This window comes from Egretta garzetta, unplaced genomic scaffold, assembly GCF_000687185.1.
Source record: "Egretta garzetta isolate BGI_Z169 unplaced genomic scaffold, ASM68718v1 scaffold57, whole genome shotgun sequence".
NCBI classification, from domain to species: Eukaryota; Metazoa; Chordata; class Aves; order Pelecaniformes; family Ardeidae; genus Egretta; species Egretta garzetta.
In genome coordinates, this window is record NW_009260180.1 from 1454265 (window position 1) to 1479187 (window position 24923).

Here is a 24923-nt window from a genome sequence, read left to right on the forward strand (position 1 = left end):
TTAGTGATATTTGCAGGGGCAAATAGCGGGGAGCTGGGGAAGAATCAGCCTTCAGTTCAATCAAGCACTTGGTAACTGTTCCCAAAATTTCTTAGAAGAAATGGGTCTGGGAGTGAATGCACCTGAAGACATAGCTTTTTCATTGCTACTGTTCTGGGACCTCATCCAGATTTTACTGGAATCCAGATGAGTTCTTGGTGTGCCAGAGTAGGCGTTAAATGGGGAGCAGACAGCTGCAGTCCTGTACCCTTTCATAAAGGTCCTATCTACTGTCTCTGGTAGGAGAAACCACAGGCACTGCCGTAGCTGTCAGCCGTGCAGCTTTCACACTGATCCAAAATCTTGTCTTGGGACCTGTTAGGGCCATCTTCCGCTGGGGATTCAGGCAACCTGCCCAAGTTTAGACCATTGCAAAAGGTAGGGAGAGATGCCTGGCAGGATCAGACTGCAGCCCAGGGAAGCAGTGGAAATGTTCCCCACTGCTGAGGTGCCCTAAAAGTGACTGGCATCCCCGGGCCGTTTCTGGATGCCCATTTATCTGGGCTGGACTCAGCTGGCCTGGATGGAGCTGTGGTATTGATGCTGGCAGTAAGCAGCAGTTCAGTGTGTCCATCCTGTGACGTGGGGATGTGTTGTGCCAGGTAGTGAGAAAGATATTGGGGCTTCTGTTTGTCCTTGGTCCTCCTGTTGGCAAATCTACCACTTCCTGCATCTCTGGGAATGCAAATTCCCAGATGTAAATAAACTGATGTGTCTTTTCTCCCTCAGGGAGGATGAGGTTTTATTTACAGATCTCCGCAGCACTGTTGCTGACGTTGGTGTACTTGTATACCTAGTGGATATTTGTGCTTAAGTAAAGCAATTTTTATTGTCACATTAATCTGTTTGGAGGAGGCTGAAGGTTCTGTGCAAGGTCCTGTTGAGGGTGGATGAAGCCCAGCATCCAGTGGCTACAGCTCTGTCTAGTCCTTCCCTCATTTCCACCCGTGCTACTTACTCTTAGCCTTTTCTCAGTTTCATCACTACGTTTCTTCCCTGTATGCATCAGATTTCCATATATGTTCCTGTTTCCTTGTCACCTTTAATGTTATTGTAGTAGTTCTTTCATCGACTTTGCTCACTCCTGTTTCAACTCCTCCTTTCCATGCCCCTTTTCTTGGACCTATTCTTGTCTCCGTTGGTCTAGGATTGAAATGATGCCTTGATCTTTCAAGAGGTTTTGCTTTCTTTAGCCCAGCATGACAAAAAAATCCACTGTGTAGTCTCTTGAGCAGGTTCAGATCTTGCCATCTCCAAGTTCACATCAGCACCTAGATGTGCAATGAATGGGATCCTAGTGATGCAGGAAGGTGATGGGATGTGTCCTCATAGTGCTTGACCTGTGGTGACAGCATCATCTAATTCTTTTTTCATTAGCTGTGAGCTGTTCAAGACTATTGTTCCTGAGGAGTTCAGTGTCCCCACAGGAAGCGGCTACTTTGGGAATTGAATGACTTAAATGATGCATGGGATTTATTTATTACTTCCTCCTCCCACCCCTTACCCGATGAGCGTACTGGTTTAGAACAACATTTTTTTCCTTTTTTCTTTTTCTTATTTCCTTTTTCCTTTTTCTTTTTTTTCTTTTTCTTTTTTTTTCTTTCTTTCCCACCCTATATTCTTCCATGCTGCTTCTATATCAGCACAATCTCCTAGAATCATTCTCCTCTACCTTCTTTCTCCCCAGGAAGAGCTGCCATGAGCTCCACCAGGTACCACCACCCTTTCCAGGCACCCAGGCATGGTCAGAGGGGTGGGCAGCAGCCTAAACCTTTTTCTTTTTTTTTTTTTTTTTTTTTTTTTTTTTTTTTTTTTTTTTTTTGAAGATGAATGAGCCTGGCCAGCAGGACCAAACTCTGGTCCTTAGGACACAGTCAGCTTTTCTTGTTGCTTAACCTCCACAGTCCCAGGGTTGTCCTCCCCATGGAAATCCAGGCTATTTCCTGGAGCCAAGATGAGGAGACCAGGGCAGGAGAGTGCTCAGGTGCAGGGGCTGTGACAGCAGGAGGCAGTGACTTTCTGTCCCATGGGGTTCCTAAGGAGTGGGAAATGTCCTGAAAGGGGGGCGCTTGGCCCTACGGCGCAGCGGAGCCTGGTGGGACAGCAGCCCTGCAAGTGCTCATACGGGATGGCATGAGCCCAACTTCTCCTTCTTCCTCTGTGTGGCTGAGGTCAGGGCCTTTGGCCTTATCCCAGACCAGACTGATGGCTCCCAGGCTGTGGGCTACAGCGGGGTGGGCAAGCTCCTTCTGCTGCTCTTCGTTTTTAATGAGAAATCCCTTTCTTGTCAAGCCTGGTACAGACTTCACACAAAAATACCAGTTTTGATGGATCAGCAGTTGCCAGCAAAGCCATTTAAACATTCCCTGGTAACTCCATCCTGGATGGCTTCAGATTCCTGACAGTCAGACTGTGGTAAGGAAAGATAAATGCTTGGAAAAAAGCTGGAGCTAACTAGAGAAATGTCAACAAGGGGCAGTAAAGTGTGGTGCTACCATGAAGAAAGTAATTGAAGCCTTAGAAAGCCCTGGGTTTAAAATCTCAGGTGATCCCCTGCATTCAGCATTAGGGTCGATAACTTCTCTTTGCCTAAAGCCACATTTGTTCTAGATTGAATACCTTCCATGTGGCTCTCTGGCTGGGCTGGTTCCTTTTGTATTCTTTGTCCCTTACAACTCTCTATTTTATTTCCATTTGGAAGCTGTGGCTTTGACTGGGGGAGCGGAGCTGATGGGCTGCAATGTACCTCCTGGCCACCCCACGCCAGCAGGCTCTCGGTGCTCCATGGCGTGCAGGGCCGCCGAGAGGAAACCCCAATGGTGTGCTTGCACCCCAGCCCGGCAAGCCACAGGCACCCAGGAAAGCGTGGCTGGTCGAGGGGAGGTGCTACTCCCCTCCAGCCAGGGCTGGGCTGCTCAGGAGAGATGTTGCTGCCTGGGGAGGTGGTGGCTACCTACAGCACGTGGGCTACAAGGAGAGGCTGCAGGAACAGGGCCGCAGTCTGACAAACAGGAGGGAAAGGGCGACATCCCACTGCAGCCAGCAGCTACTTGACTGATGGCTGGAAGGAAGCCACTTCTTGGTGGTGACAGGCCACATGTAACACTGGGTGGTGGCCATAAGTTGCTGTTTGGGAGGTTTGGGTTGGGCGTTTGGAAAATGTGTCAGAAACAGTGTGGCCAGCAGGGCTAGGGCAGTGATCATCCCCCCCTGTGCTTGGCACTGGTGAGGCCGCACCTCAAATACTGTGTTTGGTTTTGGGCCCCTCACTACAAGAAAGACATTGCGTTGCCGGAACATGTCCAGAGGAGAGCAACAAAGCTGGTGAGGGGTCTGGAGCACAAGTCTGATGAGGAATGGCTGAGAGAACTGGGGTTGTTTAGTCTGGAGAAAAGGAGGCTGAGGGGAGACCTTGTCAGCCTCTACAACTGCCTGAAAGGAGGCTGTAGCCAGGTGGGTGTTGGTCTCTTCTCCTACATAACAAGCAACAGGACTAGAGGAAATGGCCTCAAGTTGTGCCAGGGGAGGTTTAGATTAGATATGAGGAAAAATTTCTTCACCGAAAGGGTTGTCAAGCATCGGAACAGGCTGCCCAGGGAAGTGGTTGAGTCCCTGTCCCTGGAAGTATTTAAAGGACATCTAGATGTGGTGCTTGGGAACATGGTTTAATGGTGGACTTGGCAGTGCAGGTTAACGGTTGGACTTGATGAACTTAAAGGTCTTTTCCAACCTAAATGATTCTGTGACTCTATCATAAAAGCTTTCACCCTAGGCAGCTGGTGCAGCACTGGGGCAGGTCCACAGGGAGGATGTGCCATCTCCATCCTGGGAAGCTTTGAAGACTGAGCTAGGGAAAACCAGGGCTGGCCTCATGCTGTGTTGGAGATAGTTTGTCTTTGAGCAGAAGGTTGAGAAGAGACCTCCAGGGGTCCCTTCCAACTTGGATCTTGCCCTCTTTCAGTTCTCTGTGGTGGTGCAGTGAATGAAGGCTGTGTGTCTCCGTGAGCAGCAACTGATGGGCTTTTGAAATCTGTGTTGAGCAGCTGCTCAGGAGAGCAAGAAAAAGAAAACACGTGGGAACAAGTATTTTTTTTAATAGAGCACATGACTAAGAACATTCCTTAAAAAGTGGTCAGGGACCCCCATGAAAGCAACCATATTGTATAACAAAAAGCATTTATTGTTTGTTAAACACTTAGGACCAGATGAACTGCTGCGATCCAGCTAGTATACACTGCTCTGACAACACAAAGTGTCTATAAAACCAGCTTAATTGGCTGATTAATCTGGGTTTATAGCTGCTTCGTTTTGCTGGGGTGGTGAGGAGCAGCCAGAAGAGAGACACTTCTGAAGTCTGTGTGTTTATACTGATGATCCATCTCTCTGTAGGCAAAATAAAAAGGCAAGGTTTACCATGCTGAGCTGCTGCCCAGTGTTTCAGTAGAAAAGCAGAGTTCCCTGGGAGCGTGCGGTTCTCTGCATATGTTATACACCTCATCAGCACTGACACCTTGCATTTCTCACAGGGTTTTCAAGAGAAGCTCTGCAAACAGCTTCAAGAGTCGCTGTGATCCCTTCCAAAGGGTAATTTAATAGAAGAACATTTGTTGGGAGTGTGTAAGAAGATGCAGCCTTGTCAGCAGATCAAGACCAGTGAGCAGTTTGGTATAGAAGTTGTCACTGAGCAGAAATATTGGAAAAGGACCTGCTTTTGGTGCATATAGGGACATGCAGACATCAATACATACTCACAGTAACACGTTTAAGTGCTGTTATGAATAAATATGAGCTCCTGAACTGGCGCTGGAAAGAGAATCTCGCTATTGCTCTGACAGGGGGTTCTTTAGTGCCTTGTCTTTCGTTGTCTGTCCAGGTCTCTGGCAGCTGTTGCCGTCCCTATCTCTTGCTCTCTTGACATTGCTGTGATTGCAGTGATGGGCTTAGCCAGCAAGTGAGAAGGTGTGAATATAGCGTGTAATCTCTGTGCTGGCAGGTTCGTGCAACCTGGTGCTTGGTGGAATGGTGTTGCTAGAAGAGACTGAGAGAGACCTGCTTTGAGTGCAAAATGTAAGAGAGGCAAAAAATCACTACAAGCGTGGGAGATCTCCATCCTGGCTGGTGCTGCCAGCACCTTTCTTCTTGCTGTCTGCTCTCCTTGCAGTCTGCACAGTAGTGTGGTGCAAGTCATGTGCAATGGAGAATGCCACGAAAACTGGAGATGCCGTTCAGAGCAACCAGACTGGTTGCTTGAGTAATCCTTGCATCTGTGTCACTTCTTAAAAGAACGCTACTGACTTGCCAGGAAATGTAAAAATAAATGGCTTGCATAAGGCACCTGTTACAGTGCTGTCAAGGGATCATATAATGGGAGTTTGGGAAGTCAAGAGTTGAAGTGTGTGCAGAACAGACCTGTTAAATATGGGGCTGTCAGAGAACAGAAACATTAGCAATGGGTTTAGAAGAGGAGAACCTGCTTTTAATGTGGATTGCTTTCTAAAAGGAAGTTTAAAAATAGTGAAATGGTTCTGTGTTTCATTTTACACTGACCTTTAGCACTTACCAAAAAATTAATATACTGGTGGGCCTGAACTAGGGAAAGGGGAATTAAAAAAAAAAAAAACGGAAAAGCTTAAACAGAAAAGCTACAAGACATCCCCAGTTTCTGGCAGGAGTCCTTGTATTACGATATGTTTTCACTTTTGGTGTCTTGCACCAGTCTGTCTGACGAGCCTGGGAAAAAACCGCTATTGAGTATTGTACATCCCACTTGGAAAATTTGCTGTTACTGCAGTTGGGTTTTGTAGCAAAATTTAAAAAACCTATAAAATTATGCCCTTTATTCTGGTGTTATTAATTAATAGATGTGCTTGCAACAGACATATGTAGGCTGCTATACATGTCACGTGCTCCATAATAACTGTAATGGGTTTTGTGTGTGTGTGTGCTTGTTTATTGAAGAGAAGGACGTGCCAAACAGAACCCTGAGAGTGCGCGCCCAGTCTCCGGATGGCAAGTTACCTTTTCGGTGGAAGCCACCTTACGGAGCAGGCTTCAGGGGTCCACGCAGCAGATCCCAAGGTTACCTCCGTGGGTACGGAGAGAGCAGCCGAAGGATGAGCTATGCTCCGCTGCTGCAAGAGCGACAAAACCAGGAAGCGAGAAAACTAGGTGAGTCAGATTTCCCTAATAGCGTCTAGCTGAGCTAGCACACTTCTGTGATCCCCTGAGGCTGCTAGGTGATCACAGATCACGTGTCTTTGTAGCCATCAAAATTACTTCTTCCTATAAAGGAAAATTCTTGCTATAATTGCATTCTGTAACATGTTCTTAATGGGAGAAATACGATGACCACGGTAGAAGGTGTAGCAGAACTTGATGCTGTGTTAAAGAGACACCATGTGCGAGTTACTCACATTAACAGCAAAGGGAAGGGCTGGAGAGAAGAGCCATAGCTCAGATTCTCCTTGCGTGCAATGGGACCATTCTGAAATCCAGTGTTTCTTGTCTTCTTCTTACACTTTGTGTTCCTATGTTATTTCAGGCCAGTGGGGAAAAAATGGATGCTTTAATTAAATGTATCCATGCTTACCATTAAAACAGTTTCATGGGCTCCATACTGGACTGTTACACTCGTGTGTCCATGTTCTCTCCAGTTTGTTCATGAGGTCCTGGTCACCAAGGGCTCCTGAGACAGTAGGTTGGCCTCTTCCATGCTCCCTGCCCTGCCATGCTGTCACGGTTTGCGCTCATGTCCTCGATCACCTGCCCTGGATTTAAAGTGTTTCCCATCTAAGGGTATCAGTGGGGTTTGCAGAAGTTTTATTCCTCCAGGGGCTGAGCATTTCCCTTTGCACTATTTGTGTCGCTTGCCTGTGTTGTGGCTGACCTGCCTCTGTCCTGCTGCCTGAGCTCCTCTCACCCAAGTGGGCGCTTGGTCTGCACTCACGAGTCTTACTTTGCTCCTCTGCTGTTTGGGTCTGTTAGGCTTCTTTCTCTCAAAATCTCTCCTGTCGGCTGGAAGTCCCTCCCACAGATAGTCTGGTCTTGGGTTACAAAATGGGTGACGATTCCAAAATCACACGTGGCTGCCGGAATTCCTGACTTTGCAATGTAAATGTCTGTTGCTCCTTCTGCTTTGGGGGTTTTGTATTAAACGCACATCTTTATCTCCATTTCTCCAAAGAGAGGGAACTCCTCCATCATCTTTATCAGTTATTCCCCCTTTTCCTAACAGGGATCTCTTACTTATTTCTCATCCATTCTCTAGTATTCACTTTTGTGTCTTTCTATGCACCACTTGTGGAGGGGACACTGACGTCTGTGCTGAGGTGACAGGGTCGAGACACGTACGTGTGGGAGATGGTCTCCTGTTTGTTTGGTGCCCAGCACGTACCCCTGCTCTGCAGGTTGAGGGCCTGTCCAGGCAGTACAGAAGTCAGTGGAAATCTTGTCACAGACTTAGTGGGAGTTCAGTAATGAACTTAAATCTTGATGAGAAATACTGCGTATCGTGGTTTAGAGCATCTACTTCTTGTTTTCATTAATTTTGTACTGTTTTTTAAAGAAGGAGAATAAATGTTGTTTAAATAATCAAATTTTCAGGAGAACTCAATCCTAGAATATAGGACTCTTGTAATGATCTTTTCATGTTAATAATTTGCTTTCCTGCTTCTAAAATACCAACTTTACCGTTCTTACTGCATGCATATTGAACACTGATATAAAAGCTGTGACTCTAAATAAATTAACTTTAAAGTAAGCTGCTTCTTTTGTATCTCAGAAAAGAACAAAAAAGAGTTTGGCCTGAAAAGACTAAAAAATTTTTTTTTCAATGAAAAAGGTGACAGGAAAGCCTCTTGTTTTTTCCCTGCATGTACAGCCTCTGAGTCAGTTCATGTGGTTTCGCTGCCATCAAGGAGCTCCCAGGGACGAAGTCAACCTGTCTATAGGTCATCTTTAACTAAAAGAAAAGTCACAGGTATGTTTCCTTCCCATCTGCTGTCAATTCATGGAGACATTTGAACGCAGTGAGATAGCTTTGCGATTTTTAGACTTCAAGTCTTTGGTGCTGGAGCTGCTAGGTTTTTCCCTGTGTGTTAAAGAGCCTGATGGATATCTCCAATTGCTTCTCTAATTCAAGCAGGATTAATAAAATGATACGACTCTGCAACATGGTTGGCTGGGTTTCTGTTGTTGGCATTTTTGTTTTGTTTTGTTTTGTTTTTTTAATCTCATCCTCTCTTGCTATTGGCAAATGTTATGCACTGCAATAACTGCATGAGAAAACTTGATTCAGTCAAAGCCAGGACCTCCACAACGGTATGCCTTGTCAGATCTCTGCCCCTTTTTCTGAAGGGTTGATTTCCAGAAGCCTAAACCTGGACAGCAAAAGTTTTCGCTTTCTTTAGGAAAGAAAGCATTACATACTGCTGCCGAGGTTAAAAAGGATGAGCGAGATTCTGAGTCATGACCATACCAGCGCTGCTTTCTCACCTTCTTGCACTGTGATCAGAATGCCATGGGGGTGGCAGAGTGTTTCGGATGTTTTGATGGTGATGGGGAACACTTTTGTCAGAACTGAGAACCACAGTGTATTGAAATCCCACCTCATACCTTTTCTGGGGAGGTAATGCCATCCAATTCTCATGCTCGCTTTCTCTCTTCAGGTGCTCCCATTGCAAAACCTTGTGAATAGGTGCCCTAAGCCACTTGTGACTAGTAGATGGGGCCTCTCAGCCACTTTTGTGTAGTAGCTCTTTAGCTTGGAAAACCTGGAATTTTCTGAGAACCTTCTGCATTAAAAACCTGATTGGAAGAAGTGAAATGTGCTTCCCTGCTGCCTGCGTTCTGCATGGGCAGGGCTGGCTTTTGGGGTAACCTGCTCAAGAGAAGGGCAGTCTTTCCCTGGATTTTGATCATACATGAGTAAAGTCCCTAGAGAATGAAATCATTGTCCAGAGTTTACTGGCCCTTTTCCTGAGACATCAATATTTTTCCAGTGTTACTCTTCTGCAAACCTTGGGCTGGAAAGCTGTGCCTTGTGCATTCTGTGCCTCTGGGAGACTAGGGAATAGTCACCGTGACACTAATAGGAAGAGTAATAAATCTTTCATGGGACAGTAGGTAGACTAGACTGGAAAAGCTCTGATGGACAGATAGAAAAAGGAGCTTCATCAAATTTAAAAACCTAAAAAAAAATCAAATTAGTTTCACTTAATTTAAAAGTTTTGTAAATTATTTGCAAAAGATACTCTGATATGTCAAAACAGCCCACTTCAATGATTTTTTTCTTTCAATTTTTTTAAAAATTTTTGCCTTATATACCACAAAAAATGAAAAACTAAATTCAAACAACCTGTTTGAAGCACTCAAAAATGTAAAATATTCAGGGATTCTCCCTTGTGAAGAATTTTTGACAGTCCCTGGCTTTCTTGCCCTTCACAACGAACCCAAATTTTAAAACCTCAAGATTTTTCATAAGGCAAAATTTTTGCTCTCCGGGCAGCTCTAGCAGTGAGTTTGCCAGAAGCGATGAATGTCAGTATGTTAATAAGACATTTGCTGTAAGTAACAGTTTGGGGACTGATAGAATATTGAAGGACTGTAGAATGTATTAGTACTCTGGTTTTGTAAGCAGGCAACTAACAGAAGAAATGATGTTTATGTGGGGTACCATCAATAATCAATGTACTCGGTTTTCCACTAGCGCTGATTTTGTTATTCTCCTGTGCTGTGTGCGTATTACAACATCCGGTGAAGACAGTTACTGTTTTTTATGAGAACGCCCATGTTGTTACTGATACGATGTTTTGTTTTGCCATTTCAGAGGAGGAAGAGGTGGAGGTGGCACAAGACATAACTGTTCGAGTTATGTCCTCTCAGTCTGTGCTCGTTGCTTGGACAGACCCACTGTATGAAAAACAGAAGGTTGCAGCAAATAGGTAGTTAGCCCTGTGTTTTCTTTTCTGAATGCGTACTGAAGGTGAGCTGCTGCCAATGCACTGCTGATTGCTTTTGCGTTTATTTAATTACAGTTGGTTATGAGAATAATTCAGCTTAGGGCATAGGAATTTGCATATCCCTACCCATGACAATGGCTGGTAGGGGATGCTTCAGAGAAACTGTTAGAAACCTGACATGGGTGGCTGTGGGGTGATGTGCCCTCCTTGCCTCCCTGTGCCGTGGTCTCTAGTATTCCGAGGTCTGTGTAAGTGCTGGGCTACAGGGGTTTAGATCCCTTCTGAAATGTCATCAGCACCAACTGGGGATATTTTGCTATTTAAATGCTGATATATCACCATGGTCAGCAAATCCGCATGTGCGCATGGGGAAAGAAGGGACAGGGGACAGGGCACAGTCTGCAGAGGCAAGGTGTTGAGTTGGTTTGTCAGAAGAGACAACAGCTTTGAGGCAACCATGCGGCGGGTGAAGAAAGCATCACTGCAATGGGAAAGAAGCCTGTCAGTGTCCCCTGCATCTGCTGACCCTCCAGAAACCCCGTGCAGCTGAGGCTCAGCAGGTCAGGGGCTCCCATGAGCAGGAGAGCTTGGCTCCCAGCAGCATGCCACAGAGGTTGGAGACCAAAATAAACAGAGAAAGGGGCTGGAAACTGCCAAAGGTCTGAAAGCTCTGGATTGTGTTGCTCAGCCTGGGAACACCGAAGGGCCATGCAACCCGGCGCTGAAAGACCCCGAGAGGCACAGCAGGAGAAGTGGTAATTTTAGATGTTCTCAGTTTCCTTGTGGAAGTTGTTATCTGGGCAGACACGTGGGAACCGAGCTGCCAGCGCTGCTCTGGGAGCAAGGGGCTCCCAGCCATCTGTCTACGCTCATGGTGGTGTGGAGCCCCCCGGGATGCCTGGCTTGGTTCGGAAAGCCCTGCGGCTTCCCCCCAGAGCAGGGTGTGTTTTGAATAAGAGGCTGGAAAGACCAGTCTGTCCCTTGGGGTGAAAGCAATCAGACTCCATTAGAGGAAGGCACAAATTTTTGCTTAAAAGATGCTGGGTTGTGGTGGTGGTGGTGCTTTGTTTTCTGCCTTTTGGTGGGTTCCCAGTAAGCCCCAGCTCCGTCCCTCTCTGGTTCTGCTAATGCTAGGTTTCAATATGTGAATTTTTATTTTTGTGTGTTTCTGATCCCAGGCAATACAGTGTTCGCTACCGGGAAAAGGGGGAATCGGCAAGGTGGGATTACAAGCAGGTGTCCAACCGGCGGGTGCTGGTGGAGAATCTGGTGCCAGACACCATGTATGAGTTTGCCGTCCAAATCTTGGAGGGAGAAAAGGAAGGCAAATGGAGTGTGTCTGTTTACCAACGGACCCCGGAGGCGGGTATGTATTCAAAAGGTCCTTGGGCTAACGCAAGTCTTAGGGTTTGAGCTGTGAAATAGGGCTGACTTGAAGGAAAGCCAGGAGAAGTGGTTGCCTGGTGCAGCAGAGGGTTGGGAGCACGGGAAAAGCCTCAGTCCTGCTGCCTGCGTCCCTGCAGCAGTGCCCTGGCAAACACACCAGGGCTGCTCTTGTGGCACAATGAGAACAGGAGGAGATGGTTTGGGTATTTCTGAGGGATGAGTTAGCACCTTGGACCCCTGTAGCTGGGTGTGCCCCTTCCTTTGGGAGGAGCAGCCTGGCTGCTGTCCCTCTCTGTGGGCAGTAAATTTAAATCCTGCGTCCATCACGAAGAAGCTGTGGGGCCCCTTTGGTACAGGGAAGTGGTCCATAACAACTGAATTACCACGTCGTTCCAGCTAAGCCACAGTAGCAGTCTCATGCAGACAGCCTGTTCCTAAAAGTATGGAATAAAATTTCACAACAGGAGCCTGATACAGAGATGTGGACCTGAGCCACATGTGCTCTTCACATTTATCTTTGAAATGGCCGTATAGGAATTTCTGCTATGAGAAGAAGAAGCAAAAGGTGTATGCTGTGTAGGTCAGCTTTTCTTACTTGCCTCTTCTGTGTATGGCTGTTTCACAGCTCCTGCCAGTGCACCTGAAAATCTGGATGTTTGGCCACTAAAGGGGAAACCAACCTCTGTAGCAGCATCCTGGGATGCTCTCCCAGAGACTGAAGGAAAAGTCAAAGGTAAGTCATCACTGTCGGATTTTAACCCCCTGAAGGAGCTGGTCTTCTCGAAGCCAGACTGCCGCTCCGCAGCAAGCTGGAACTGCTGACTGTGCCAGGATTTTTTCACTTGTTAGTGGCTTATACCTGAGCAAGATTTTCTTGTTTCCAGCCCAGCGTCTCCGCACCGCCGCTGGGAAGCCATCGTCACCGTGTGCCTGGGATGTCACAGAGCTTCCCGGGGTGTCACACATGCACGCTTACCTCTTCTTCCGTTAATAAGCAGGTCAAAACGGAGCTCGAGAAGGAAGTTTCCCACAGGATTTGTAACAGTTAGGTGAAGAAGGAAAAGTTGGGTAGTTGCCAAGAAAGTGAGTGGGTTTATGTTGTGTTTTATTTCTAGTTTATGGTGGAAGGAAAGCCTCAGCTTAAGAAGAAGGTGCAAACAGTGATTTCATCACATGTCATGCACAAGCCTTGTGTACTATAGCATTATTGTATGTGGTCATAAAGCTAATTTGTCAGTAGCTATTTACTTGCTTAGGATTTAAAAAAGCTTTCTGGGATTTTTTTTTTCTCTTTTTCCCTCTGAAAATGAACAGGCTGATTTTTTGGCCACTCCCGTGGTTGATGGGATTGTGTTCTCGAGTTACACAAGTTTCTGGAGGTGCCTTATCAGCACTGTAGCATCTCAAGACTTAAAAAACCTTTGGCCTGGAGGGAAGTGTACCGTGTCTGTGTACGAGACCTATTTTATATGTTCTTCAGGGCAGTGGTGGAATTCCTTCCTCTTTGAAGTCAGTAGGAGTCTTGCCAATCGCTTCAATGGAGCTGCAACTGTGTCCAAGAATTATTATTTCTTAAAGTAAGGTCATGTGGGGACATTATCTGAAATTTCAAATCTGCTCCTAATTTTGAGCAGTCTGTAGCCCTTTGTCCATTTTTGTCTGCTGATCTTTAGATGATTCATCCAAGGCAATCATTTTAAAGATACCTGATATTCAAGGGCTGAACGCTTATACATGTCTAATATTTCATTGTTTTTCTTGAGTATGAAGTATTACAGGAGGGGTCTTATTTTTAAACTAAATAAATGACAAAAATGATATTTATACTGGCTAAATGAAATAACTGAATTAGCACTTCATAGTCGTTTGGATAGCACATGGTAATCAGGAATTTTTGTCTTTTGGCCCTTTTGTTTTTCAACCCTGTCCTTTTATATATTTATACCACAAATTAAAGTAATGGGAGAAAATGCCCTCCAGTAGCCATCTGAGAGTTACCAGACATTATACCAGTGCCTCTGCAATTAAAGCAACTCCTGTGTATCTTAAAACAAAAACAAAGCAATCCAAAGCTTACCATGCCTTCTAATACATTGATTTTTTTTCAACTGAGCATTAAATGCATTTGCATATAAAATATTGATGCTTTTTTTTTTATTATTTTGATGATCTATGCATGGCTTATTTCTTAACACAATGAAGTTGGGCTTGTTTTCAGGGGAAAAAAAAAGTTTCCTGTTTTTAAAGGTGTTGTTATGTTCTAGAGTTTTACCATCATGGAAAACATGAGTACTGTGACTCGTCCAGTATTATTGTGTTTCTTTGTTTAGAGAGAGAAAACTGGTGGCCCTTGGAATTTATTTTCAAAACCCTGTTTTGGTCTGATACCCATGCCTGTTGTTACAGAGGATTGAAAAGAAAAGGAAGCCTGCACATGGCTGAGCTCTTACCTGCACTCCTTAGGAGTGTAATGGGAAGACTCCTCTTCATGCCTACAGTTATTCCTATAGGGGTGAAATTTCTATCAATAGAGAAAGCTAATACAGAGCACAGGTGCCACAATAATCCTAAACTGAAAGGTGAGAGCAGGGTGAGTTTCTTAAGTGGCAACAAGACCTTACTTTGCTCTCTCTGCAGTGGTGTTTGGCCCTGGCTATAGTTAAGCACAGTGTGTCAGATTTTGATTTAGTTGGACAGGCGTGCTATTGCTACCATTTGGCAATATGCAGTGCTGTTATTTCCTGGTAAAAGTGTCTTTTCTGAAGAAGAACCTCAATCATCCAGGCATGAATTTTACCTACTGGCCTGTAGATTACAACTAAAACCCCTCTAAGCAAAGACTCAGCTGGAAACACTTATATTTGGACTGCAGTAATATTGTTTCCAAGATTAAAGTAAGTGCTTTGGTGTTTTCATGGGGATGCCCCTCAGGCTCCAGCACTGCTGAGGAGTGAGTATATGGCCTTTGGAGCTGGTAGTGTTTCACCGCAGTGGACGGGCAGAGCTGCTTTTGCATGACTAGGGTCTTAAAGTACAGCAATTACAGCTGTGTCAAGGCTCTGTTGGAAATGTAGGATAAGAAAGTAATTAATAGTAATGAGTAGTGTCACCTGATTTTAACACTGATGTCTTCAACGGTAATTATATGAATACACCATTTTGTTCTCCTTCCAAATAATTTTTGTGGGAAGGAAAATTTTTTAACGTTCTTATTTGCTGTGGACATAGCTACAGTCAGCAACGCAACCGTGTGTTGTCCACCATTGTGAGCATGTTATGTTTTGGAAGAGTATTCTCTGGATCATGTGTTGTTGATTGCAGATATCTTGGTAGCTAATGAGTAAGTTCAAAATTTCTCTTTGTCTTGGGAAGTCTAAAATCTGCTCATGGTTTGTCAGCTGTAACAACGCGGATATTCTGATCATAGCAATCCGCACTACCTAACGTTTGTAGTCTTTCAGACTGGATTTCCAGAAGTAGTAGGACAGTGCATATTTTCCTGGCAGCGTTCATACATGTTTTCTGCCTCCAGTGCATTTTCTCTTTGTAGACTTCCTCTGTTATTTCTGATTTATGGCAGTTAATATTTTTAGAGGACTCATTTTTTTCCCTTTATTAGTTGGTGTAGAGAAACAAAAAAAGGTCTCCTGGTGCAGCGCACCAAACTGTGCAGTAGTTGGTGCTGTAACTTTCTCAAGTACCCCACACGTTCTCTGGAAGTGCGTACGGCTGTCATCTGGCTCCTCTTGGTGACACTTCACTCTGATGAGCATTGTTGCTTGTGTATTTTTACGAAGGTATAGCTAGCAAATTCTGTCTTAGTCATTAGGTCATTGATGTGATTTGGTTTTGTCTGTTAAGATGAACAAATGTTCAATTTACCTACATATATATGTATCTCTCTCTCATGTCTTTATACTCCACCTGTTGACTCAGCGTGCATTGCAAGTGTATTAATTTTAGTAATGCACGTTCTAATTCATCCTACCCATACAGTCTGTCCGCTGGAAACAGGACTGTTTTCAGTTTCCTCCTTCCAACCGTCTGCCAAATCATTTCAGAATACATTCTTTCATACGCCCCGGCTCTCAAGCCATTTGGAGCAAAGTCCATCACGTACTCTGGAGCTACAACATCAGCCATAATAGATGGTCTGCAGGCCGGAGAGCGATATATTTTCAAAATTCGTGCAGCAAACAGGAGGGGACCAGGTCCTCAGTCTAAAGCCTTCAGTGTCGCCATCCCAGCAGGTGAGCACCAAGTCATGCACTGACTGCTTAGTCTGCCTATTCTTGCCTTGGTCCCAGTTACGTTAATTCTTCCTGACTTAGCTTCCTCTGCACTCCATCTAACCTCTGGGATTTTACTTCCTCAATACTGTTTCTGTTAGCTCTTTTCATCACTATATTGTCCAAAGAGATGCTTGTAGAAAAGCATTTGTCACTCTGCAGCATGTAAAAGGACATTTAATGGACATTTTAACGTCTTAAATAAATGCATACCATATTCTGTTTCCTGCATGAAAACACTATATGCTCTTGTTATCCAAAAACCAAAGAACAGAATGCTTTGGGTCTTTGGTTGCACTATTCCTGACAACTCCCGCTCTTGAAAGTCACTTAGAGTGCCTTACTCAGATACTGCTCCTTGTGTTTGCTTCCTGCCAAAAAGATGCTGTTGTGGGGATAGAAGATTTGCTGAGTTATCTAAAAGTATGGGCCACAGCTTCAGATGGGGTAATGCAGCACCATGCCATCAACATGACTAAGCCCTGCTGAAGATTTGGTACCACTGAAAGGATGTTGCAGTCCCTGCTTTTAGATATTTGATTTTAATTGGTCTAAGTTTTACCCAAGCTACGGTAATTCCACGTAGATACCTTCCTACAACCCAAAACTTACTCAGCTGGACTCCACAGGCTGGTTAAAACCAGAAATATTTATTGTCTCATATTCTCATGGGTTGTTTTGTTCTTGCTACCTGGCTTCTCTTGGTCAGTTTTTTGTTCTTCTTCTGGTGTTGTGAATAAACACTTTTTTTTCCCCCTAGCTGCTCATGAGGATTCAGTTGCTCAGCAACAAACAGATATTCAAGATAATTCAGAGGCTAAAAAACCTGGGAATGCTGGCTCATCTCCTCCTCAAACTTCTGTTTCTTCAAAAGTCCAGCCATCGCTTTCCTCTAAGCAGTCATCTGTTCGTTCACCTAATGTTAGTGATAAAAAGAGTCTTCTTTCTGAATATAAGAATAAAATCTTGACTCGAGGGGTCCTAAGTAAATCTCAGTTACCTTCTAGAAAGACAGAAGAGCTGGAAGCTGATCTCCAATCCACTGAGGTGACAGATGGTGGCGATTCCTCCCAAGAAGCTCCAACACCACCACCAAAAGCCCAGGATCAGAGGAGGAATGTTAGACCTTTGTCCCCTAGTCGGCCAGTCCACCCTGTCCTTGCCTCAGGGAGGACCTCTGTTCGAACCCACACATCAGAGGTGTCACGGCAGACAAGCACAGAGAAACGTGAGCCACCAGCACTGTTACCATCATCAACACAACACTCATCTGCCTCGTCTGTTCCTAAATACACAGATAATGAAACAAAGCAACTGAGGCAAAGCAACGCTAATGTGCCTTCTAAAACCTCTTCCCATCCTCTGCCTGCCAAAAATAGTGATCTTGTGGGTAATGTGGAACGAAAGCCAGACCCCATGCTGGTGAAAGCGTCTTCTAAAACTTCAGAGCCTAGTCACCTGGCTTTGCCATCAAATCGTCAGTCTGCTATCTCTCATGAGCTTGTCCCAAGCCATCCTAGTAGGTCTGGCTCTCTAGGTCATTCACATCAACCCTCTTCCAAATCAGCAGATTCCCATGCTCGTGATAGCCATAATGAGTTTGACAGTGAAGAAGCAGAGGACAGAGCAGGACAGCCCAGTTCTAGGTCACAGCAAACAAGGCTTCCCTCAGGCTCCAGTTCTCGCACGTGGAAAGATTCAAAGTTAGCTGCGGTGGCAGTCTCATCGAGATCTGCTGTTTCTGGTCACACTTCACCTCACTCTCGCTCCTCCACCAGTGCCAAATCTGATGGAAAGGCTGTTGATAAGAATTATAGGGAGGACTCACAAGGTGCAAACCCCTTATTTCCTTTACCCTCTTCTAGGCAGTCGTCTTCAGCTATCTATTCGAAGAGAAAAAATCCTCAGGTCGATTCTGATTCTCACTTCAGAGAGACACATGGTGAAAAGCCACGCAGTTCTGACTCAAAAGAACAACAAAGTCGAGCAGCTGCTCCAGAAAAGCATTCTCTTTTGCAGTCTTCTCTTTCCAAACGTAAACCTGAAGAGCAGGGCAGTCAAGAGGTAAAAGAAATGCTTGCTCAGTCAAAACCAAGCGTGTCTTTGCCTAGAAAGACGTTCCCCTCTCATCTTCCATTGGAGAAGACCTCCCACTCAGAGCCTCCACAGAGGGCACAAACCAGTCCTTCCTTACTGCATTCAAGGGGTCGGCGCCTCCCATCTCATGTCTCATCCCAGAGTAATGAAGAATTGCAGGAGAATGATGAGGAGGATGTAACAGAAGGCAATGACAGAGCAAGCAGCCGCTCTGTGTTTCCTGAAGAGGTGTCCTCTTCTAGGGGATTACCTACATCTTTCTCTCAGGGAAGCTCAAGTTCATCTCTATCAAAGCAACAGAAGCCGGGTTCTCAGGTACCTTCCTACAAACCAAAACTTACTCAGCCAGACTCCAGTTCTGCCAGTGATACAGCAAAAGACAACCAGCACAGTCCAAGGTTGTCATCTACTTCTTCAAGACAAGCTCGTCCTTCATTACCTACTCGCTCAAGGGTCGCTACAAGAACAGTGTCCCAAACAGAGAAAAAATATGGCCTGTTGCCCTCAAAAATGTCCAAAGCTGAACTTCCTCAAAAAGTTCCTTCCTCCTCTTCATCTAAATCTCGCCAGTCAGATTCTAATGAAGAGGACGATTATTACAGTGAATATGATCAGAAAGAAGTGGAAGAGAAACCCACATCTTTGGCAGCAAAATGGTCTCCTTCTGTTTCTAGAGGTAACAAAAACACATACGATGACACTACTAGCAATAAAAGGAAATCTATGGACACTCTTCTACCTCACAAAGTAAGCTCTGAAGAGGAAGAGAAGGAAAAAACTCCAACATTAAAAATATCTTCTCCTGAATCACCAGGAAGCTCTGCCATAGCATCACGGACTACTCAGTCCTCTAACAAGCATACCCCATCTAAACCAAGCTTTGTCTGGCCACGTTCTTCTGCATCAACTGCCACACACACTGCTTCTCCAACAGTTTCTTCTTCCACTTTGTCCCCTCGACAGCGACTATTGAACTCCAGGCTACGGAACCCTTCCCAACGGCAATTAGTTAGACCTCCTTATAGACAAGGTATCTTGTCTTTGTTGTAGTAATCCCAGTGAATTGTGTTTTTCCTAAGATCAGCAGTTAGATGAAAAGTCCTCCATCAGAATGCAGGTTCAGTTGTTTAGTATAACATTTTACTTTTTATTTTGGTGGTTCTTGGGGAGCCCAGTTCTTGAGGCCATTGCCTATTTGGTGTCATGTGGTACCCCAGACCTGTGGTCTGATCTGCACAGGATCGCATGATCATAGAATCATAGAATCATAGAATCGCTTTGGTTGGAAAAGACCTTTAAGATCATCGAGTCCAACCTTTAACCTAACCCTGCCACCCGACCACTAAACCATGTCTCCCACAGAGGAGATGACAGAGTGAGGTACTAAATTGGAAAAAGGACTATGTTCCCTGTTGAGCAATGACTTCACTGAATGCTTACTGAAAGCACGTTTGTACTCAGAATATGACAGCCTCTCAGGTACATTGCTCTTCATCATATGGATTACTAAAAGACTTTTGTAGGTTATATAGTGCTACCTTGCCTACCCCTAGGCAGAAAGGTGTTTCCTTGTGCTGTCCTGGCATTCTGTGTTTTCTTTAATTAATTTTTAAGCCAATTTCCTTTTTTTTCTAAGTGACAGCTCAGGGTTGCACATTCCTCTTGAGGACTGCTCGCGTCACAGTCAGGCCCTCTAATACTTTTATGGCTGTGATTTACCCCAAATGTTAGAGGCTTTCTGGCAGAATATCTGCTGACCCTGGGTAGTGGAACAGAGGGTCCACTACACATCAAGGTATGTCACCTAGTGATTCCCCATGTCACCTGTGGAGAATCCCAGACAGTCTTAGTGACTTTGCTAGGTAAAAATATTTATTCTCCTTCTAATACATGGACATCCAAAATAGTATTGAGTGACCTGAGTGTTTTGGTAAATACCTTCTATGCTATATGTAGATAACAACGTTTTGTTCAATGTGGCCTCACTGTTACGCAGTGAGGACCATGCAGCTGGGCTATTGTATTTTCTGTGCTTTAGTCAGACGCAATGTTGTGTAGAGATCCACCAGCCTGCAGAGCTTTAAGACGGGAGTGGATCTTAAATAATACCATGGAGGATGAGATGCACGGCATGAAAGAAGAACAGATTTCTCTATGGAGGTTGTAGACCAGCTTAGTGCTAGCCATGCAACTGGGAAGTTAATAGCCAAGGAGCATTCAGTTAATATGTATCTATATATTTTCAGTTAATATATGTATATATTTTCATGTATATTTTTGTGGAGGCAAGTGTCTGAGCCAAGATGTGAAAGTTGCTGCCCTTTCCAAGCTTCAGGCCCTGCAGCTTCTCTGCTTCTGAGCTGAGTGTGCCTCTGTAGCAGTGTTTTTTCAACTAGAGAAGGAGAGTCCTTCCTTTTACAGCTTAAAAAAAATGGAGGTAATTCCCACCCCCCCTCCTTTCAGTTTATCACTGCAGCTTTGTATAAGGATAGGATTGAACAAGTGGTTGTGTTAAATAATGGTTTCTTCCCTCACCCCACTCCTCAAATGTTTACAAAGATCACAAACATTTTAATGGCTGTGGTGTCGTCTAGAAATCTTGCCCTGCTTTCTTAAAAAACCAGCAGGGAATAAAGAGACCAAATAAACATGGTAGAAACAAATCATGAGTGTTTAACCTCTTCAGAAGAAACCACTTCTGTTGCTTGTGTCAGCTGCGGGGATCTGGCAGTGTCACAGCAGTTGCTCCAAGCAGAAATGAAACGCCTGGTTTGCCGAATGTGGCGAGGGCTCTTTCTGCTCTCGTTGATGTCCAGATCGGTTAGAAAATGCATTTCTTTGCATTTTAAACTGTGGTTTGTAGGTTGCACAGCTTTCTTCAGATTAGTGTGTTTTCTCTGTTTCAGGTTACAATGGCAGACCTAATCTTACAATGAAAAATGGAAATGGAAATGGAAAAATAATACCTGGTAATAATGGAAAACCAAATGGACAGAGAGTAATCAATGGCCCTCAAGGAACAAAGTGGGTAGGGTGACCTTCTCTCCAAATTGAAGATGCTTTGACCTTTTATTGTACTTACATTTTCATTAAGAAAAGGAAGGAGAACAGTGCCCTCAGTCAATGAAGCTGTAAAGTGAGGTTACACTTAGTGAGCTAATTTCCACCGTTCCATTGAAATCTAATGACAAATTCTGCATTTCGTTGTTTGAACATTTTAGATACCTGATGTAAAGCCTCATGGCTTGAATTTTCAACCATAGCATTACTCCCATAAATTTAGTGAAACATTTTTTCCTCAAAGTCAGTGGGACTTACGCTCCCCAGGGACTCAGGGCTTGTCTGCCATGCAGCGTGAGTGGGGACTGCCTGGGATGGCTGCTGTGAAAGATGTGTTCAGCAGTGCTTCTCCCAGGCTCATGCATCAGTGAGAAGCTCGTGAGCAAGAATATTGAAATGTAAACTTACTCCATAGGTGTCACAGTGCTTTAAATGCACACACGTAGGTATCTTTAAGCATTTTGCTGTTCGTACAGACATGCTTCCAGTGGTATTTTCAGAAGACCTCAGATGCCATTGATAGGAAAGCCCCACTAGGTGTCTACATGTCCAGACCTTGTCTTTTAAAATCCTTTCCAGTGAGTTTATAACCAACCAACACAGGGAAGGAACTGGTGTTTCCTGTGTATTTGTCCCAATGCTGAGCAGAAGGACGCTGTGACCAGCCTCCCTGGCATCAGTAGAGCTGCTCACCCATGGCATGACACATAAAGACATTTATTTCATGGCTGCTTCAATCTTACTGTTTGCATTAGAGGAACATAAAAAGCTGCATCAGGTATGTCACATTCAAGGGAGGCATTTTGAAAAGCATGCCCAAAGCCCTTTAAATAGACTCCAGAAAGTGGGCTGAAAGGTCCTTGGGAGGCCGTGGGACATTTCTCTCTGCCACATGAGAGGAGGGCATTGCTGCAAGCTGGACGAACACCTTGCAAAGCAAGAGGATCTATGTCAACACCTGGGGCCTGGAGGGCTTCAGAGGCTGTTCTCATGCTACAGTCTTTTCCCCAGCACCAAATGTAAGTCTGTCTTGCCATCCAGGGACCGCTGTTCACATCCTCTTCCCAGTTTTCTCCCAGCACTTAACACCTTTTTTGGTTTTGTGTTCTGAGGCTCAGTGTCTGTTACCTCAGGTTAAAACAGCATACAGTTCAGCTATTTTGTGTTGAAATAGCAACAAGGACTGGATTTTAACTGCAGTTACCTCTTGAATTCAATCAAAGCTCCTGGACAGATTTATTTTATGAGATAGAGGCTTTTCTTCAGTCTCCTGCCCCAACTGAAATCTTAGCTACTTTGTTTTCACTGCTGTTTCAATCTAAATTAACTAGGTTATTTTTTCCTTTTTTTTTTTTTTTTTTGAGTAGTAGACATACTTTTAAATCCCATCTTCAAAAGAACTCAGGGTCATACTCAAATCAGTATTGCAGGAATCCACTTTAGGAGTTGCGCAGCCCACAAAAATCAAGGGATTTACTCCTTTGCACATCAGAGTTACAGGAGGCGATATGAATATGGTTGTGCAATTCTGGAGCCCAGTTCCTGGGGATTTGCTTTCTTCAGCAGTGATTTTTCAGTGATTACTATACAATTAGTGGCTCACTTCTAAAAGTCTGTGCGTGTTGTAGCTATTCCTGAACATCACACTTAGCATCTGACTTTCCCCAGGATTTCTTTTGCTGTGAAATTTCATTTCACCTCCTCTTGTGTTAGCTAAACTTGAGTCCATCTATTGCTTTTAGATTGTAGATCTTGACCGAGGGCTAGTGTTAAATGTTGAAGGAAAATACCTCCAAGATTCCCAAGGCAAACCTCTCCGAGTGAAATTAGGAGGGGATGGACGTACAATTGTTGGTAAGTGGCAGCTTCCTTCTTACAGAAAAAAAAATCTACAGGTTTTGTGCACATGGTACAAATCTTTGAGCTGTTGAATGATTTGGGCATCCCCAGGTCCCATGCAAGCCACTTGGAGTTGCTCGTACCTCAGGTCTCCATCAGGCAGTCAGCACACTGCAGGACGTGGGAAGGCTTTGGGGCACCCTATGGAGCTCCAGAGTATGAGGCAGCAAGAATCTCCCAAGTCCATCTCGCCTATATCAGCATTAGAAAGGACTGCAGAACTGAGCCAGAATAAGGATTGATGTTTGTTTATATCTTTGTATACATAGAAATAATTATCCCCCACCACTAGCACTCTATTAGCCATATGCATGTGATTATTTTATTTTTTCTTCTGAAACTGACCACAAATAGTAAAAAACCTTGTGTGTGATCTGTGAGAACACTGCTGTTTGCCTGTCAGTTCACCTGTGTAGATCTCTTGAATGCAAATTCAGTGCTTGCTGTTAAACTGATTATCATGAATATTTGCAGTGTCTAGAATTTGGGACAAAAGTTTATCTGCAGTGACAGCATCTCACTAGTGCATCCCAGTTTTTTCTTGCACATGTTTGACACTGGGGAGCAGAATATGGATTCATCATGCCTTTCATCAACAGTTATGAGACTGACTTAGATTAAACACAACCACTGGTCTGCACGTTATGTTTCTGAAGTGAAATGTCCCTGCAGTCTTCCCAAGAAGTGTTTATCAGACAGCTGATAAAAGTGAACACCACTGGTTTATCTGAGGTTCTTCTGAGCCATTTTCCAGCTTGCTTAGCCATGGCTCTTCTAGATAACAACGTGCTTCTCTGTCAGCTTAGTTCCAGGGGGCTGTAATCACACTCTCAGTGCTCTTGTGGTATCTACTGTTTAAAAATACCATGCTATAAGCCTGAGATGGATTAATGGTGAGATTTGGTTTTGTTCTTCTCTCCTAGATGAAAAGGGTGCCCCAATGGTGAGTCCTGATGGATTACCTTTGTTTGGACATGGCAGATTTAGTAAACCTGTAGCAAATGCACAAGATAAACCAATAATAAGCCTTGGAGGGAAACCTCTGATTGGTCTTGAAATGATTAAGAAAACAACCACTCCCTCAACTACTACTACAACAATACCCCCAACAACTACTACAACAACTACTACAACCACTACAACAACTGTTGCTACAACTACCACCACCACTCCTGAACCAACCACCACTGAACCACCCACTGAGAAACCACCCCCAACCTGTCCTCCAGGCACCTATGGGCAGTATGATGACGAGGGCAACTTGCTGTTGGGGTTCGACGGCCTGCCAGAATGCAATGCAGAAGGTAACTTCCTTTGTGCTGTTTGAACTTCTTTGGTTGTGCTCTTTGTACAGTGCAGTTACACAAATGTAAAGTGGGAAGGAGTCTGCCTGTGAAGATTTTGGTCCATGTGATAAGGTAGGAGCTGAGATTAGAGCAGCTGAAGAAAGGTTTGAGCGTTACATGGTTTGTCACTGGAAAATGTCGACTTTACCCAAAGCAGAAGTTTTTTGTGGAAATTTGTTGATCTCAGCAAAATTCTCACCTTTTGTTGGATCCAGTCTTGTTGCATATATTCATGCATGTGAACACAAGTATAGGCAGTAGTTTTGTGGTCAAAGCACTCACATATAAGGAAGTCCTCACTCCAGTTCAGGTCAGGGAAGGACCTGAAGGCACTATACGTTCTGTCTGTTTTGTGTTCATTTCTCACAATAAATTCTGAAAAGTCTCTCTTCTGAGCCATGGTGGAAACAGCTTTAGAAAAATGAGATTCTTGTTCTCTTGCCAGCAGACAACCCTGGCTCTGCACAGATAAGGCAGAGAGTTGTACACTTCATTTCTTTCTCATCTGAAAATATAAAACAGTGTCAGTGCATGTCATTATTTCCCTGTTCCAATTACACAAGATTAGGATGTGGTGCCAAACTAAAATCCAAAGTAAACAAATATAAATGCACTGGAGTCTTTGGGCATTGAGCCTGTTCCTACCACGTTTTACCCTTTCATCACCTGAATGTTGCATTGCAAACCAGTTAGCTGCTTATTTTGCAACACGAGATCAGGGAGCACCATGGTAGTCCTTATCCTTTCCATTCATAGGTCATCCCCAGCTCAGTCTACAAATGGGCAGTAGCAGCATGGCCATAACCTAAACAACAGGTTGGCAGTCAGACTTCTGCCAGCTGCAGTAG

General features: G+C 44.4%; 1 protein-coding gene across 1 annotated transcript in view; it reads left to right on the top strand.

Moving 5' to 3' along the window:
- The first annotated feature begins 5232 nt into the window (after positions 1-5232).
- Positions 5233-24923, top strand: part of FNDC1 (fibronectin type III domain containing 1) — a 46596-nt gene continuing 26905 nt past the window's right edge. Inside the window, 11 exon segments of the mRNA XM_009641835.2 lie at positions 5233-5290; positions 5998-6207; positions 7919-8017; positions 9866-9980; positions 11177-11364; positions 12010-12117; positions 15446-15634; positions 16434-18800; positions 20677-20798; positions 22573-22684; positions 23653-24033. Of these exon segments, the coding sequence (XP_009640130.1) occupies positions 5233-5290; positions 5998-6207; positions 7919-8017; positions 9866-9980; positions 11177-11364; positions 12010-12117; positions 15446-15634; positions 16434-18800; positions 20677-20798; positions 22573-22684; positions 23653-24033 (3949 nt within the window).